The sequence below is a fragment of the Bufo bufo genome, chromosome 2 (genome assembly GCF_905171765.1).
Source record: "Bufo bufo chromosome 2, aBufBuf1.1, whole genome shotgun sequence".
Lineage (NCBI taxonomy): Eukaryota > Metazoa > Chordata > Amphibia > Anura > Bufonidae > Bufo > Bufo bufo.
The window spans coordinates 793,903,430-793,922,455 of NC_053390.1; the positions used below are offsets into that span (position 1 = coordinate 793,903,430).

The 19,026-nt window shown below is 45.2% G+C and overlaps 1 protein-coding gene across 2 annotated transcripts in view; it reads right to left on the bottom strand.

Moving 5' to 3' along the window:
* Positions 1-532: 532 nt before the first annotated feature.
* Positions 533-19,026, bottom strand: part of POLR1A (RNA polymerase I subunit A) — a 100,259-nt gene continuing 81,765 nt past the window's right edge. For both annotated transcript variants that reach the window (XM_040419257.1, XM_040419256.1), the window contains 4 exons: positions 13,795-13,995; positions 12,421-12,538; positions 11,199-11,363; positions 533-966 (listed from right to left, as the gene is read on the bottom strand). In XM_040419257.1, the coding sequence (XP_040275191.1) occupies positions 866-966; positions 11,199-11,363; positions 12,421-12,538; positions 13,795-13,995 (585 nt within the window). In that variant the 3' untranslated portion in view covers positions 533-865. The remainder of the gene's footprint in view (positions 967-11,198; positions 11,364-12,420; positions 12,539-13,794; positions 13,996-19,026) is intronic.

Sequence of the window (19,026 nt, forward strand, 5' to 3'; positions counted from 1 at the left end):
ATGTGAGCCGATGATTGCATGTTCAAGTTCCCTAGGGGAACTTTAAAAAGTGTAATGTAATGTAAAAAATATACAAAAATACAAAATCAACCACCTTTCCCTAAAATTATAATAAACAATTAAAAAAATAAACCTCATAGGCATTGCTGCATCCGAAAACACCTGCACTATTAAAATAAAAAAAATATTTATCTCATGCAGCGAATGGAGCAACAGGGGAAAAAAAATAAATCAAAATGGCTGATCTTCCCAAACGGGAAATGTGTTTTTTTTTTTACAGTAGTAATTAATTTATTAAGTTATTACGCAAAGTCTCGCGAAGTTATAACATCGGCTCATCTGAGCCAATACATTCTAATACTGTATGGAGCGCTCGCTCCGTACAGTATTCACACCAAGTATTATGCGAATCGACTTCGGATGAACGCTCATCTCCAATTGCAATGTACAGCTCACCCTGCAAAAAATAAAAAGCTAAGGAGGTCAGAATACAGCCATGCAAAGATAAAAGTCGTTTTCAGTTGAATTTTTTCCAAAGTTTTTATTTTAAGTATTACACACGATTGGCACAATATACTTTACTATAAAGCTATAGGTACTCATCCATTTTACAATTGTAAACATTTACAGGCAGTGGTCCTCGTAAAAGTCCCACCTCTACTAAGCACAGCTGTAATGTGGAGGACGCCAGGCAGCAGCTGTAAAGGCCGGAGTTCATTATTCCTGTAGTAACTGCAGCTCCGCTCCCCGCTGATTCCCGCTGCTGGATGATCTGTCCGAGGCAGGAGTCCGCCACCGCTGTGTAAGGCACTATCTGCTATATTAACCCTCTGGCGCCAAGCCTCTAAGTGTAAGTCCTCGAGGTTTATTTCATTGGCTGCTTGAGGTCAAACAATCCAGTGCCTCCTTTTACAACTTTCCCAACCACCAGACATGCGGACGGAGACTGAAGATGGTCCTTGGCACCTGGAAAAACACAACAATCCTTGTATTAGAAGCATTGGTTACACACAGATGTAGCAGAGCTGTGCAAGATCATGAAGCGTTATCTCCGGATCGGTCGGGGTCCAACACCCAGCACAGCCGTTGGACTAAACCGTGGATGGGGCCGGAAGCAGAAGGCTCCAGGCACGGTGTAGTGCGGTTTTGTTCTCATTCAGCGCCGCTGCCCCTTTACTTTTTAACAGAGCTGTAGGTCCCCTTTAAGTACCTTCACCAGATATCTACAACTTTTGACCTCATCCATCTCCAGCTCACTAGTGATAAATGAGATGAGAGCAGAGTTGTGTATGCAGCACGTACAGCGGACCCCGCGTTCATATAAACACAGTGCTGAGCCGCATTCACAGTGTATACACGCACCGCCATTTATGGCGAGGAGACCGGATCCGAAAATAGGGGAGACGCCCAGGTGTCGAGTGCAGTCGCCATAAGGAATGTATAGAAATGCCAGGGGACGGCACCAGCCGCATCACATTTACCTGCTAAATTTTTGTCAAATCTGTTTTTATTGGAATAAAAAGATTCCCAAAGCAAGATAATGCAAACTCAGACCTTTGCACGGGGTCTGCCCGATTAAGACATGAAACTGATGTTCACACATTGACGATGTTAAACATAAATGAGGCTTCCAGGGCACTGGCCCGACATCACAGGTAGGTGAGAATACAGTTTCTCTAAAAAGAAGGTCGGTCTGTCATCGATTAAGTGTGAAAATGAAAATAAACTAAAAACAACTAAACTAAAACTAAAACTCAACTAACTTGGGATAAGCTATGGCTGAGTAGGTAAATGATCACCCTTGAGGAACAAGCGCAACTGGTCACATGGGCTAGAACCAGACTGTAGAGTCCTCCCCCCGGTCCAAATGTAACTCCTACTCTCGGGCAGATCTGCATTTTTGACATGCGCTATCCACGGCTCCCACACCTGGAGATACCTTCCCCTAGCATTATATGTCCAACCCACTAACTCTTCCATACGGCATATATCATCCATTTTCTCATACCACATTTTCAAGGATGGTGGTTCCTTGTCCCTCCACTCTATAGGTATTAAAAGTTTAGCTGCTGTGATCATATGCGTGGGTAGGTTCGTTCTGCCCGGCCTAAAGGTCAGCTGAGGGTAACCACAGTAGTACCAGCTCCGGTGAGAGTTTCAGATTCGTAGAGCAAATCCGGTTAATTATCCTCTCAACATCTTCCCAGAACTTCTTCAGCCTCGGGCAGAACCACCAGATGTATGATAAAGAACCTTTATCCCTGCCGCATCTCCAACAAAGATCATCGGACATCAGGCCTATTTTATGCAGTAGTTCAGGGGTTCTGTACCACCTGGATAGAATTTTCAGGGAATTTTTGCATTTGGAGAATCCATGGGAGTGGGTCAGTATGTAATGTCTAGCTCTGTCATCTAGGGAGCCGTTCAGCTCTCTCTCCCAGGCTCCTCTATATGAGGGGATGTTGTTATATCTAGCTTTCAGCAGTTGTGTGTAGATAAGTGATATGCACTTCGGGGGAGGGGGGGGGGGGGACCTTTGGAAGCAAAGTGTATGTTTCCAACCAAGTGGGTTCCGGAAAGGGAATAAACTTAGATTTTTTTTAAACTTACTACATGGAGGCCTCAAAATCCTTTTCTTGCAAGAAATCCCATTTTTTAACGTGCTCTCCAGTAAAAGTAGCATAATAATCATCTCGGATAGGTGTTTTTGCCAGGTCTCCTATCACAACTCCCAGCAGGGATAACCAGATAGCAGCTAGCTCAATACGTGTTGTATTAAGTATATGGTGGTAAAACTCTAAGGCCTCTTTCACACGGGCGTGTCCGGATGCGTCCCGGTGCATTGCGGCAAACCCGCACGAGTAGGAACACAATTGCAGTCAGTTTTGACTGCGATTGCGTTCCGATCTTCAGTTTTTATCGCGCGGGTGATAAAAAACCGACTGTGGTACCCAGACCCGAACTTCTTTACAGAAGTTCAGGTTTGGGTTAGGTGTTCTGTAGATTGTCGTCACTGCGTTCATCACATGGTCCATCACCATGGTGATGGATCATGTGATGAGCGTAGTCACGTCATCAAAGGTCCTATTCCTCACAGATAAAGACAGAAGAGATGCCGGCTGCGCGAACAAGTCCAGCCCTATTGCACTATGCATTCTGTATTCAGAATGCTATTATTTCCCCTTATAACCATGTTATAAGGGAAAATAATACAATCTACACAACCTTGAACCCAAACCTGAACTTCTGTGAAGGGTACCACAGTCGGTTTTGCACCCGCGCGATAAAAACTGAACATTGGAATGCAATCGCAGTCAAAACTGACTGCAATTGTGTTCCTACTTGCGCGGGTTTGCCGCAATGCACTGGGACGCATCCAGACCTTAATCCAGACATGCCCGTGTGAAAGAGGCCTAAGAGGTGCTAGGGGCGACAGTTTCCCATATTAAGAGTCTATGTTTTATTACAAGCGATGATAGTGCCTCTTGTGAGATCACTGATCAGGGAATCTTTATCCGGTTTTTCAAAAGGGAACCATAACATGTAGTCAGCTGAATTGCCCAACAGAGCTATGTCCATCTCCACATGCATAGGTGGGGGAGCTGACCTCGTCAAGGCAACCCATCTTTCCAGATGTATGGCTTGCATATATTGTTCTAGGTCCGGGAGAGAGATGCCCCCCTGTTTCTTTCTCCTGGTGAGCAAGGCCAAGGGAAGCCTAGCTTTTTTTATTTGCCCAAATATACCTCCCTACTATCGATTTGACTTTAGATATGTAGTTGGCCGGTAGATACAATGGTAGGGACCTCCGAGTATACAACAGCTGTGGTAAAATATAAGCCGTAATCACACTTTTCCTCCCTAACCAAGACAGGAACGGTATAGAACTTTTGGCTAGAAAGCTTTCCATCCTGTTCAGCAGAGGAGGGAAGTTCAGTCTGAATAGTAGCTTGGGGTCATTAGGAATGTTAATTCCCAGATATTTAATAGATGTTAAAGGCCACTTAAAGGGAGTCAAATTCTTAAGCTTATTTTGCTGTGTGGAGGAGAGTGAAATTCCCAACGCTTCTGATTTGTCTACAGTTGTGGCCAAAAGTTTTGAGAATGACACAAATATTACTTTTCACAAAGTTTGCTGCTAAACTGCTTTTAGATCTTTGTTTCAGTTGTTTCTGTGATGTAGTGAAATATAATTACACGCACTTCATACGTTTCAAAGGCTTTTATTGACAATTACATGACATTTATGCAAAGAGTCAGTATTTGCAGTGTTGGCCCTTCTTTTTCAGGACCTCTGCAATTCGACTGGGCATTCTCTCAATCAACTTCTGGACCAATTCCTGACTGATAGCAACCCATTCTTTCATAATCACTTCTTGGAGTTTGTCAGAATTAGTGGGTTTTTGTTTGTCCACCCGCCTCTTGAGGATTGACCACAAGTTCTCAATGGGATTAAGATCTGGGGAGTTTCCAGGCCATGGACCCAAAATGTCAACGTTTTGGTCCCCGAGCCACTTAGTTATCACTTTTGCCTTATGGCACGGTGATCCATCGTGCTGGAAAATGCATTGTTCTTCACCAAACTGTTGTTGGATGAAGTTGCTGTTGGAGGGTGTTTTGGTACCATTCTTTATTCATGGCTGTGTTTTTGGGCAAAATTGTGAGTGAGCCCACTCCCTTGGATGAGAAGCAACCCCACACATGAATGGTCTCAGGATGCTTTACTGTTGGCATGACACAGGACTGATGGTAGCGCTCAACTTTTCTTCTCCGGACAAGCCTTTTTCCAGATGCCCCAAACAATCGGAAAGAGGCTTCATCGGAGAATATGACTTTGCCCCAGTCCTCAGCAGTCCATTCACCATACTTTCTGCAGAAGATCAATCTGTCCCTGATGTTTTTTTTGGAGAGAAGTGGCTTCTTTGCTGCCCTTCTTGACACCAGGCCATCTTCCAAAAGTCTTCGCCTCACTGTGCGAGCAGATGCGCTCACACCTGCCTGCTGCCATTCCTGAGCAAGCTCTGCACTGGTGGCACTTCGATCCCGCAGCTGAATCCTCTTTAGGAGACGATCCTGGCGCTTGCTGGACTTTCTTGGACGCCCTGAAGCTTTCTTAACAAGAATTGAACCTCTTTCCTTGAAATTCTTGATGATCCTATAAATTGTTGATTGAGGTGCAATCTTAGTAGCCACAATATCCTTGCCTGTGAAGCCATTTTTATGCAATGCAATGATGGCTGCACGCGTTTCTTTGCAGGTCACCATGGTTAACAATGGAAGAACAATGATTTCAAGCATCACCCTCCTTTTAACATTTCAAGTCTGCCATTTTAACCCAATCAGCCTGACATAATGATCTCCAGCCTTGTGCTCGTCAACATTCTCACCTGAGTTAACAAGACGATTACTGAAATGATCTCGGCAGATCCTTTAATGACAGCAATGAAATGCAGTGGAAAGTTTTTTTTGAGATTAAGTAAATTTTCATGGCAAAGAAGGACTATGCAATTCATCTGATCACTCTTCATAACATTCTGGAGTATATGCAAATTGCTATTATAAAAACTTAAGCAGCAACTTTTCCAATTTCCAATATTTATGTAATTCTCAAAACTTTTGGCCACGACTGTAGATTAATCTTAAAGTTTGACAATCTACTAAACTGCTGGAAAATGTTCAGAACCTCAGACATAGTTTCAACCGGGTCAGTAAGCATAAGGAGCAGATCGTCGGCAAATGAAGCCATCTTATGGGTGTAGGCGTCAATTCTTAATCCTCGAATAGTAGGGCATTGTCTGAATTTTAGGAGCATAGTCTCTAAAGTAAGTATAAAGAGCGTGGGGGACAAGGGGCATCCCTGCCGCGTGCCATTTCGGATCAAAAAGGCTTCAGACAGAGTCCTGTTTACCATAATGGAGAGGAGTACAATGAAAATATGGCTTTAACAAACTGTTCCGGGAAGCCAAATGCTTCTAAGGCGCTACGCATATATAGCCAGTTGACTCTGTCGAATGCCTTTTCAGCGTCTGTCCCTAGTAGAACCAGTGGGACCCGGCTTCTCCTAGCATGACACACGGCATGGACAACTCTGCTGACATTATGTCTCCCTTCACGACCCGGAACAAACCCTACTTGCTCTTCCCCCACAAGCCCAGGCAGCAGTTTTGAGATTCTAGTGCTCAACAGCTTGGCCCACCATTTTAAATCACTGTTAAGCAGGGAGATGGGTCTATAGCTCCCACAGGCCTCTTGGTCTTTACCCTCTTTGTGTATCACCGTAATATGTGCTGCCTGAGCCTGAGGGGGAAGAGTTTCACCCTGGAGTAAGGAATTGCACATTTGACCAAAGTAAGGGATAAGTATGTCTCTAAACTCTTTATAATAAGCTATGGGAAATCCGTCCGGTCCTGTGCTTTTCCCAGATGGAATGGTTTTCAGGACTTGCGGCACCTCCTCTGCTGTAAAGGGCCGAAGTAGCTCTAGACTGTTCTCTTCCGAGAGGGTGTGAATTTTAATTGAGCCTGAAAAGTCTTTAATATGCAGGGCCATATCAGGGTGTGGTGGGGTTGTGTCTTTCAGGTTATAAAGGGATTCATAAAAAGTTACAAAACTCCTTTGTAATGGCCGGTGTGTTTGTGAGTCTATTACCCTCTGGGGATTTTATCGCCTGGAAGAAAGATTTCTCTCTCTGAAACAGGTTAGTCATTAATTTGGAGCTTTTATTACCATGAAGGTAGGGTTTGAAACGTAGAGCCTGCAATATTTTTGCTGTTTTAACGTTAAGAAGGTCTTTCACCTGTCTGCGTAGGAAGAGAAGAGACTTATAAACCTCTTCAGCTTGCGACCTCTTATGTAGACTATAGAGTGTAGATATTTGTAGCAGTAAGGAGTTCAGCTCTTTTAAATCTCTGCCTCTTTACCCTGGAGCCCAGACTAATAGGTTCCCCTCTAATCACTTCCTTGTGCGCTTCTCACAAAATGGAGCTCGATACCTGTCCTGAGTCGTTATTTTTGAAATAATCCCTTAATTTTTGTGAGATTAACTGCGCGTGTTTGGCGCCATCTATTAGGGTGGTGTTTAATCGCCAAGTCCAGGATCTATGCGGCAAGTCCGCAAACTTCACCTTTACACTAATGGGTGCATGATCGGAAATGGCCATATTGTCGATTCTCGCGTCCGTGACTAATGGGAGCGATTGGTTAGACAAGAAAATATAATCCAATCTCTGGTGCGAATCATGTACTCTAGAGTGGAAAGTATAGTCTTTATCCTCCGGGTGGAGTAGTCTCCAGACATCAGACACTCCCAGATATGACAAAGCAAGGTGAAGTCTACGGAGCTGCTTGGCCGACATGCTTCTGGCACTGGATGTAGTATCTTTCAAGGAATCAAAAATCATGTTCAAATCTCCTCCTATGACTAATAAACCTTCTGCAAAGGATTTCAAAGTCTCAAGCGTACGTAGAAGCCATCTAATCTGGTGACAATTAGGGGCATATAAATTTGCCATAGTGAATCTTCTCTTTAACCAGGAGGAATCTACCCTCCAGGTCTGCGAGTTTTGCTGACAGTTGGAACGGGACATTTTTCCCAACACCAATAGAGACCCCTCTCGAGGCCGATGAGTGGGACGCATGATACCATAAGGGAAATTGCTTGCTGACTACATTGGGTATGCGCATATGCCTGAAGTGAGTCTCTTGTATAAGGGCAATGTCAATGTGTTCCTTCCTTAGGATGTGATAAAGTTGACTTCGCTTTTGAGGTAAATTTATGCCATTGAGGGAGTAGATCTTCCCTTCAGCCATAACCACATGTACTTCTTACATAAATGACTAGTGAAACCGCAAGTGACAAGGGAGACATGGCAAGAACAATAACAGTTAAGAACTCCTATAAACAAATCAAATGGGCTATATGGCGCGGTGACGTTCCATGACACTAGGAAGCACCTGATGGCCAAATAAGTAAGGCCGGTGGGGGGGGAGGACATGGATGGAGAGGCCGTCAACAGCCAGGTGGGGATCTCTAATGGTTCCATCCGTAGCGCATCCCATATCTTGTCATCTGGTGACTGCAACGTGAGCTGTCTACCATCTATAGTGGTAGTTAATCCAAAGGGAAAGAGCCATTTCACAGGGAGCTTCCTCTCCCTTAATGCATTTGTCAGCGGGCGAAAGGCTCTTCTTTTAGCAAGTGTACTAGCCGCTAAGTCCTGGAACAATAAAATCCTGTGGTCTTCTAGCATGAGGTCGCCCGAATCTCTCGCTGCTTTAAGTAATGCCGCAGTGTCTAGGTAGTTCAAGAGAGCACACACCACATATCTGGGTGGATCAGTGGCTGGTGGTTTCGGCCGCAGGGCTCTATGCGCCCTTTCAATTATAATGGCATCAGCGCGTTCTTTGCCTAGAAGCATTTCAAACACATGGCGCACTGTGGCGGTCAGGTCTTCTGCATTGACCGACTCGGGGATCCCTCTCAGGCGGATGTTCTTTCGCCGTCCCCTGTTTTCTTGGTCTTCCAGGTACATGAAGGCATTATTCACCTGTTTACAGACCGAGGCGAGTTGTTACTGCATCCCCATGCTGTGTTGCGTCATGAGGGTATGCGAGTCTTCTAAGGCCTCCACTCTGTGTCCCATATGAAGGACCTCTGTCTTAATGTCCGATAATTCCTTTAATACCGGGGACAAGGCCTTGTCTAGCGATTGGGCCAGGGATTGTTGCAGAAAGGCCCTGGTTAATCGGCAAGGAGTCACGCTCACCTTGTGGCTCGGAGCATACATCGGAGCTGTCTCCTTCGGAGTCGTCTTCCCGCGCCGCCTCTGTCAGTGCAGATCGCGCCATCCTCCCTCGCTCTGACTGAGAGGAGGTCTTCTTATTAAGGAATTTGCTCATATTACTCTGTGTATTCTTCACTTTAGGGGTACTCTCCACATCTCCTCTTTTCTCTCTGCCGATTTTCCCCATAATTGCCATGGGTAGCTCTGAAATAGGCTGTAAGACCGGGCTTATGGTGAGGAGCTCAGGTGCACACGTCCTCCACCATGCTCAGTCAGCTCCGCCCCCCCGACTACCCCTACCTGCTAAATTTTTGGAAGTGCATCTCCGCATAAACTTAAAAGTCTTCCTTCTGGGCAATTTTTTTTTTAGGATTGCACTTTATTCATTTTGGGCTAAAAGTATTTTTATGTAATATGTAATATTAAAAAAGAAAGAAAAATCTGTCTATTTGCAGACTGAGCCTCCTGAGTTCCATTAGCTGACGGCTCATGTGAAGCCTTTATCTCTGATCTCCTGACCTCATTAACACTCATTAGAGGTAAACGCTTTTCAAACTGATAGATAAGAATATGGCTTAAATGAGTGTTTCTGACATCAAAGATAAGGCTTCACATGAGCAGTCAGCTGACGGGACAAAGTATTTTTACTCTTGCAACCAGACTGATTGTTTAACCCTTATATCTATGTAAAGAAAAAAATCTGAAAATTTTTAATAAATACCAACTGAATAAAATATTTTTAGCCCAAAATGAGTAAAATGCGATAATAAAAAAAATAGCCCTAAAGGTGTATTTACCCTTTAAAGATCTGGAAGACTACAGCACCGTACTCCGTGTAGTTTCCGTGCTGGTCCATTCAAGTGAACGAGAGCCTTCTGCTTCCATCCATACACTGTATAGTTTCCAGTGCCATAAACAACTGATCGGCGGGGTGCCGGGTGTCGGACCACCACCAATCTGACTTAATCAGAGGATAGATCATCAATATCTGTAGCCCAGGAAATCCCTTTAAACATTGTACCATCGCAAATACGGCATCTGATCTAGCTTGTACTGATTTCACTTCTGCTCTATTCACACCCTGAGCTGCATTCAAAATTCTACGGGCTTATTCCGACTGTACAGCTTTCTGGTACTAGTAGAATTTTGAATGCAGCTTTGGAGGTGACTAGAGAATAAAAAAAATAATCAATTTATAAGACAAGAAGGCAATTTTTATTAGGCTGTCTATGGGCAGGGGGGTGTTCTGTGAGGCTTTATTTACAAATGGATAACAACCGTTAGGGTCCATTCACACGTCCGCAATTTCGTTCCGCATTTTGCAAAACGGAATTGCGGACCCGCACTTCCGGGTCCGCAATTCCGTTCCAGAAAAAAATAGAACCTGTCCTATTCTTGTCCGCAATTGCAGACAAGAATAGGCATAATTCTATTATTGCTGGCAATGTGCGGTCCGCAAAATGCGGAACGCATATTGCCGCTGTCCGTGTTTTGTGGATCCGTAAAACACACACGGATGTGTGAATGGACCCTTGGAGCACGACAGGAGTTGTACTTTCAGGACTGCAGATTACTGGCCTCTCTACTAAAGGCCAGAATGGGTGACTTGTGGTTCCCATCCATGAAATGACATATGATATATACGTAATGATCTAATAGTACAATTATATAAATGGTCACCCTTCTACCACCAGGGCAAGTTGGCACACGCTTACTCCAAGAGCAGACAAGTCGTCAAGGGCATAGAAATGTTATTGGGAAACTTCATTACAAGTAATTTACTTTATGAGGACATGAGCAAATACCTGCCGGGAACAATCAATAGATGAGAAGGAAGCAACTCAGGATGAGCAAACTGCGGCAGCTCAGAAAAGTCGCTTGGCACAAACATGGAGCTTTCTCTGGCACAACTCATCTGAGCAAACGAAGCGAACTGACGACTGTAGATTAGATGCCATTACCCAACATAGATTCTTTAAAGGAACACTACAGGCAGAATGGATACATTGATTTATGCCTCGAACAGGGCCTAAGGCCTAAGCATGATGGTAATGTCCAAAATTAAGCAGCAAATTGGACAGCCCATGAAGTGGCGGTGCCAGCAGTGTTAGGCCTAAGCCCAGCAGGCCCCTGATCATCAAGGATTTGGGAGAAATACTGCAGCGCTCCATGTCTTCAATGCAATTCCTAATTTATTCACCAAGAGTGCGACGTTTCGACTACAAGGAGTCTCTTCGCTCTGCTTAAAAAAAAAGACTCGTAGTCGAAATGTCGCATTCTTGGTGAATAAATTAGGAATTGCATTGAAGACGTCGAGTGCTGCAGTATTTCTCCCAAATACCCAGCCTGAGGGCCACCTCTCCATCTACAATGTGGAGCAGTAACTGTGCCCCTTTCCTCTTCTGGAGTACTCACCACTCATTGTAGCATCCTTCAAGAACTTGAAGCTGGTCTCAAAGGTCATTTGTTGGAAAGGGGAAGAGCTGGACTGAATCCCGTAGCGGTTGAGAGGCCGATAAGTTCCCTCAAAGCACATGTAGTCTGCTACCAGGGACAGGTGTCGGGGGTCTACCTCAATACCTGTAGAAACCGAGGCGAGAAGTAATTAATCCTCCATGTTACACACAATTCTTAGCAAAATGTTGTCCTTAAAGGCTATGGACACCTTCGGGGCAATTATTATATTTTTTTTTATGATTGCATGTTACTCATTTTGGGCTTAAAATGATTTCCATTGGTCTTTATTAAAAATATTCAGCGGTCTGAGATACAGGGGTTAAAAACATAAAATAATTAGTATGTTTGCAGAGTATCACTTCCCAGTCCCATCAGCTGACAGCTCATGTGAAGCCCCGGATCATTAAACCTTCACTAGAGCTAAACTCTTAAACTGATAAGAATATGGTAAACAGACAGATTTTTTTAACCCCTGTATCTCAAAAACAGCTGAATATTTTAAATCTAGACCAATTGAAAAAATTATTTAAGTGAGAAAAATCATAAAAAAATGCCCTAAGGTGCCCATAGCCTTTAAAGGCTATTTCTTATTGTGTATCCAGCTTCTGTGCAAACCTAAATATCTCCATGGTAACAGACTACAGCTGTGTAGTCTGCCATTATACTCCTTTCAATCTGTCCACTGACCTAGCGAACGCATGTTAGGGAGGCTTCGCACTTGTGTTAGGCGATTCCCTTATAGGTTCCGGAATATAATGGAATTCGTAAGACGGAATGCAAAATGGAAGCCTTTTAAAGAGGCATTCCGTTTTGAGCCGTCATAATACAAGTCTATAGATCTGTCGACAGAACTATATTTTTCCATTCTGCATAACGGAAACAAGACGACAAATTCGTTATGCTGCCAATAGGCTTCTATTATGACGGATGAAAACGGAATGCTTCCTAAAGGCCTCCATTTTGCATTGCCATTATTACGAATTCCATTATATTCCGTTATAAATGGAGCCTATAAAGGAATACCCTAACACAAGAGCGAACACACCCTTAACAAGGAGTCAAGACAGATGGAATGGATTAGGACTGCAGGACCAGACTACACAGGGCATGCTTGTAGTCTGTTACTATGGCGATGCTTAGGTCTGTATAGCAGCTGTAGATAATTATTGGAGCTCCTTACCGTATACAGCAAACACATCTTTAATTTCTTTCTGCACCACCCTCAGCGCAGCCTCTATGCCGTACGTGTTGGCCATCGCATGGATATCATTGGTATACAGGCGTCTCAGGTTCAGGATCTGTGAGGGAAGGAGACACCAACGAAATGAATAAGGTGACAGAAAAGATATATATACGGCAAAAAGCTAAAGGAAAATATTAGGATATGGAGGTCATATCATAGCAAGAAGAAAAAATTATTTCTAGTCGACATTCAGATCCAGTGGTCGCCAAGGTGGCTCCTGAGGAGTGGACGACCCCTCAAAAGTTGATCTGACACATTGTGCATAAATATATGGGTCCAGATGGCGGTCCTATTCAATAATAAACAGCTTCCCCTGCCTGAGTGTGCAGATATAGCGGTCCATCAATGAGTAGGGCTGCCTACTGGGAGGGACTAAGTCTAGAGCAGGGAGGGACTTAAAGGAACACTCCAAGCCAAATCGAGATATTGTATTATGCCTAGGGGGTGGAGCATGACTTCAAATTTTTGCATCTGCCCCCTCCCTAAGTGGATAACGACATGTTCTCCTGAAACTCTGCAGGCGGTGCTGGCGACGTGCCCGCTGCGCATCAAAGAGTAACTGAGGGACGCGGGCAAATCTCAGCGGCCGAACAATAGCTCAGTAAGACATTAGAAAGTCCATTGTTCGGCTCAGCAGAAGGCTGCCAGGTTTTACTTTTCATGGTTTCTGTAGTGACCTCTGGATTTTATACCCATGGATATGCAGAGCAGGTGGACAGATAGAACATGGCACAAATAGACCGCCCCATGCCGATAGAGTCGGGAACCTCATTTAGTTTGCACTCTGTACCCTCACATCAAAATAGTTCTCCACCGCCTCGCCCAGTAGGATGATGGACACAACATGAAGTGGGCGATCTCAGTGCCCGCTAGTTTTACTGATGGAGAACGCCACATTAAAGAAGAACCTGTCACTACTCCCGACATGTCTGTTATAGAAGCTACTCTGGACCATCTTTTCATAAAACTATGCATTGGGCTACTCCCTTATTATTCCTCCTGGAAATGTACAAATAATTGACCAGTGGGCGCCTTTTCAGTAGGATGTCTCTAGGACAACGTCGACCCTGTTGGGCAGGGGAGTAGGGAAACACCCAAGAGACAAGAACAACAGTTTCCAAGAGGAATAACGAGAGGAACGGCACAACCCAGAACTGTTATTTTTAATGGGGAATCTAAGCAGTTACTAAAACAGACATGTAAGCAAAGCGTCTGCGTTGTTACAGCTTCAATTTATTGCCTCTTGATCTGCTGCTCCGCAGACAAATACCTAATGTAATAATGGAGGAATTCTCGATCATGCCGACTTACATCTGAATATTTAAACATCTCCTGGAGATTGATGCCCTCTGTGTTCAGAATCAGCTCCTTCTCTCCTCTATGGTTAGTGGTATCGTTGAGGAGACAGCGGCTTATTCCTCTGGTCTCGTGGATCACGACATTTTGTGCCAGGGACGAGATGAGAGAGGAGATATCGAAGTGGACCTTCATGAGCGGCAGCTTCAGCGTGATCTGCAGAGGAGACGTCAGCACATTGCAATACAATAGTATAGAGATAACGACAGTAATGCGGCAGACAGGACAATACTGATGCTACGCCGCTATATACTGACGACTGGGGATTATAGAGGTTCGTCTTATCAGGGACTGTAGGAGCCACAGCGATCAGGAATGTTAACATAGCTTCCACTTCTAAATGATTCAATATATTAGGGCACCAAAGAGCGGGGTCTCCCAGGCACTCCTCTATTAGCCATTGCAAAAAAAAATAATATACAAATACTAATGATAGGACGACCTCCGCGGGAACATTTGAAGGTGTTCGTTGTAACACTACAGTTATTCTACAGGGGCTTATAATTCTGCTGCCAGGGGTGATCTTGTGCTGGGGGTCGGCTCCGAGGTGTTCCTGCTGCAGCAAGTTGACGCCACAGAAGGGTGCGATGCGAAGTCTGTGGAGGCATCCGGGGGGGGGCGGCATGGGGCAGGCACATCTCACAAAAGTGAGCACACTCCGCACATTTCTGCAAATATTTTATTCTATCTCGACTTTGATACAATGTAAAGTAGTCAGTGTACGACTTGTATAACAGTGTAAATTTGGTGTGGCCTCAAAATACAGAACTAGATGAGAGAAAGTGTCACGTAAGGACATGGAGATGGCGGAGAGACAAACAAGACAGGCTGGCATGGCTTTTGGCAAGGAATAGAAGACACACTGGGTGGTAATAGCAGGATGAACTGCGATAGGATGGAAGCCTCCAGAAGAATCAGGGCACATTAACCTGAACAGATATAGGTCATCAGGTCTTCTGCTAACAAAGAATGGTTGGATTTATCGATAGGCAGAGCAGGCCTGTGCCTATAGGTGGCCGTATGGGAAGGACACCTCCTGGAGGCTTTACTTATATATGAAGATGAAGGCACAGCTAGCTCAGCTCTCTGGTAGTTTGTTACAATGTGTCAGTCAGCCAAGAGATGCTATTTATCTTCGTCAGACTACTACTCCAATCAGACAGTGATGGGAAGAGCAATTAACATGCTGATCCCTTAGTACGGTCAGCATTTTACCCTCTTGTCCATCAGTAGTGTTATTTCATGGCTGCAGGAATGTCCTTACCGTAGAAAAGGGTTAATTACTCTGATCGGTAATTGGATTTTCCAATAGCCTCCCCCAACGGCACTGACAGGAGGGTGCTCCCCGCCCCCAGGACAGGACACAACACGGGAGCTCAAACTTTAAAAAGGGGCCTCTCCTCCCCTTACCTAATCTGTAGATAAAGTACACGGTAGTGAGGCAAGAACAAAATTATATTCGTCCAACCGGAACACAAGAATGAACCTGAAATTACAAATGCAAACAATGAAGGGTGGGAAAACCCCCAGTGCCGTCGGGGGAGGCGAATGGAAAATCCATTTACCGGTAACAGTAATTAACCCTTTTCCCCGGCGCCTCCCCCAACGGCACTGACAGGAGGAATAACAGAGAAGTCTTACTAGGGTTGGATTACGGCAGAAAGAATTCAGCGCCCAAAGGCTAAATCCTGATTATGTGTGACATTTAATTTGTAATGGTTGAAGAAAGTCATTGGATTAGGCACACAGCTGCTTTGCAAATCTGTTCAATCGAGACGGTCGCATTTTCTGCCCAAGAGGTCGACACAGCCGTGTTGAATGGGCCCCAAGTCCCTTCGGAGGATCTAGGTTCTTTTGAGCATAACAGAGAAATTGCCTGCTTTATCCACCTTGCAATGGTGGCTTTACCGGCCCGCCTGACCTTTGTTAGGCCCCTGAAACTGAAGGAGGAGGTGATCCGATTTTCTATCTTCTCTCCGGATTTTTAAGTAGGCAAGCACACAACATCTCACATCCAGGTTGTGAAAGCGCCTCTCCAGGTCTGTTGAACGTGACGGACAGAATGGTGGTAAAATGATTTCCTGACTACAGTGAAGTCTGGATACTACCTTCGGTAGAAAGGATGGACAATGTCTTAAGATTATCCTGTCATCCAGGATCCTAAAATAAGGAGGACAGCAAGAGAAGGCCTGTATTTCCCCCACCCTTCTTGCCGTTGTTATGGCGAGGAAGAAGGTAGTCTTTAATGCCAGGAGTTTGAAAGAAATATCCTCAATAGGCTCAAATGGAGAGTCCATCAGTGCCGGAAGGACTAGGTTCAAGTCCCAAGGTGGAATGGTAGAGTGTAATCTGGGGGAATCTCTGATTGATCCCTTGATGAACCGTCTGATTAGAGGATGATCAGAAAGATTTGTCTAGAAAAACCACTAAAGTGGAGATCTGAACATTAAGGGTGGATGGCTTAAGCCCTTTGTTTAAACCCGTCTGCAGAAAATCTAAAATGACAGGTATGTTGAGTAAGGGACTTTGCTGAATCCTGTCACTAGAAAACAAAAGGAAGCCTTTCCATGTTCTGAGATAGATCTTGGAGGTTATGATTTTTCTACTCTTTAGTAAGGTAGAGATTACAGGGTCAGAGAGACCCTTCTTTTTTTAGATTTTTGCGTACAATCTCCATGCTGTCAACTTCAGCTGAGAGATCCCTGGATGGTGTACTGGCCCTTGTTAAAGAAGGCCTGGAAACACTGGAAGGGTCCAGGATATTCATTGCGACAGCTTGGGTAAGAGGGGAAACCAGGCCCTTTTTGGCCAACATGGAGCAATCATGATGACCTGTGCTGTCCCCCGCCACTTTCATCAGGATTCTCGGAATCAGGCTGAATGGGGGGGGAATAGTAGCCCCCAGGCCACTATCTCCGGACCCCCTGGGGGGGACAGGGAACCGAATCTTTCTACTTTCCTGTTCTTCCGGTCTGCGAATAAATACAGAATCGGAATACCCCACATCTTGGTAATCTGAAGAAAGACATTGGTATGTAAAGTCCATTCTCCCTCTTTTAGAGTTTGACGGCTGAGGAAGTCGGCCACCATATTGCGGTTTCCTTTTAAATGCAAGGCCGTTAGAGAGGATAGGTGTTTCTCCACAAAAAGAAAGCTATCCCTTGATGCTGCTGCCAGAGATCTTCTCCGGGTACCTTCTTGCCGGTTTAAATAAGCAACTGTCGTCATATTGTCAGACAGGAATTTGATACGATCGAGAGAGGTTCTTGAGTGAAGGGCTAGAAGAACTTCGTAGACTGACTGAGCTCTCTTAGGTTTGATAATGCATTTAACATGGAGTCGTCCCAGACTCCTTGAACCACAAGGTCCCCCGCATGGCCCCCTCCCAGCCTCGACTGCTGGCATCTGTAGACACCACTAGAAGATTTTCTTGATGCCAGAAGACACCTCTCTGCAGATTTCTTCTTATCCTCCACCAAGCCAGGGAACATTTTACGAACTGTGGATTTGAAACTTTCGTGTCCAGAGAGATTCTGTTGCCATCCCAAGATGCTAGAAGAAAGGCTTGCAGAATTCTGGTGTGGCTCTGTGCCCATCTGACAGCAGGGATTGAGGATGTCAGAATTCCCATGATTGTCATGACGTTTCTGATGGCAGTGGATCTTAGACTGCAAAACTGATTTACTTTTAGTAAAGGAAGGACATCAGTAAGCAAGATTCGAGAGGAACCCCTAAAAAGACTTTTCGCTGAGCCGGAACGAGGTTGGATTTTTTGACATTTATGATCCATCCCAGATCCGTGAAGGTCTTTTGAAAAAGGTCTAGATGTACCAGAAGCTGATCTTCTGATTCTGCTGCCAGACTCCACTGCAGCATTAACCTCTTCACGAATCAGACTCCGCATGGAGTCTAAGAAGGAAGGAGATTCTTCAGCCACCACTTTTTCAGCACATTTGGGGCAAAGTGATTTCTTGGCTTTCGATATAAAATGACTTTTTGCAGATAGAGCATTTTTTGCGACTAGAATCAGACCCAGGTGCCTTGGAGGTGGAGGTGTCTCTACCCAATGAAATTTAAACAAAAATAAAATAAATAGGGTTCAGAGAACTTGCAAGGAATAGACACCAGCACCAGGCAGCCAAGGTGGATAATAGGCATAACATCAACCATACGCTAATATCTGCCCAAGTCAGGAGGAGAGGCCTACCGGGCTGATGGTGCTTCCGGCCACATCCAGAGGCTTGCGGCCGTAATCTGGGTCAGTAGGAGCCGACATCGCAGGAAAGGGAACAGCACGTGTCGTTGCTCCCTAGATCTGGCTTCCATTTAAATTTCCTGGCCCTTGAGTGATGTCTGTGAAGTCATGACGTCCATGCGCGCGAGACGCCGCAGCGCAAAGACGTCACGACGTACGCAACACCCCCTACCAGAACGAGACTCCTCCCCCTTCGGGAGTCTCCGCCCATCGGAATGCCGCAAGAATACCCTGAGCTCCCCAAATGGAGCATGCAGGATAGAGCCTGGGGCTGCCTTACAACAGGACTTACGCCAAAGGTACAGGGAAGGGAGGCCACGCGTCCCCGGAGCCCCTGTCCACTGCAACGGCCCTCCCACTAGTAGGGGGAAGAGACCAGGCCGTACGCTTGGTACTGCTGCAAACCTACTCAGGAACACAGGAGGAGCTTCCACGCTATCTGGGACAGGAAACAACACTGATTAGGTAAGGGGAGGAGGCCCCTTTTAAAGTTTGAGCTTCCATGTTGTTTCCTGTCCTGGGGGCGGGGAGCACCCTCCTGTCAGTGCCGTTGGGGGAGGCGCCGGGAAAAACACAAAGCCGAGTAATATTTATTGCCTGAGAAGCAGAAGTAGGATTCCTCTACACGGCTTCTCAAATTACCAGCGCCACCGTAGGTCTAACCTGTTCTGCACAATTTATGAAGAGTGTGGTGAATGGGAGTCCTCAGGTCAACCTACCCTCATATTCTGCAATGCCCGTGAGCTGCAAAGCTACAACCATTACTGAACGGCAAAAGCCACCGGTTAACATATTATATGCTCTCTGCAGTTTCCTTAATTCTTAGACTTTAAAAGCCCATGGACAGGGATAAGTATTGTTCATGGGAAAACCCCTGTAAGGCTACTTTCACACTTCCGGTAGCCTCCTCCGGCAGGCTGTTCTGGCCGAGA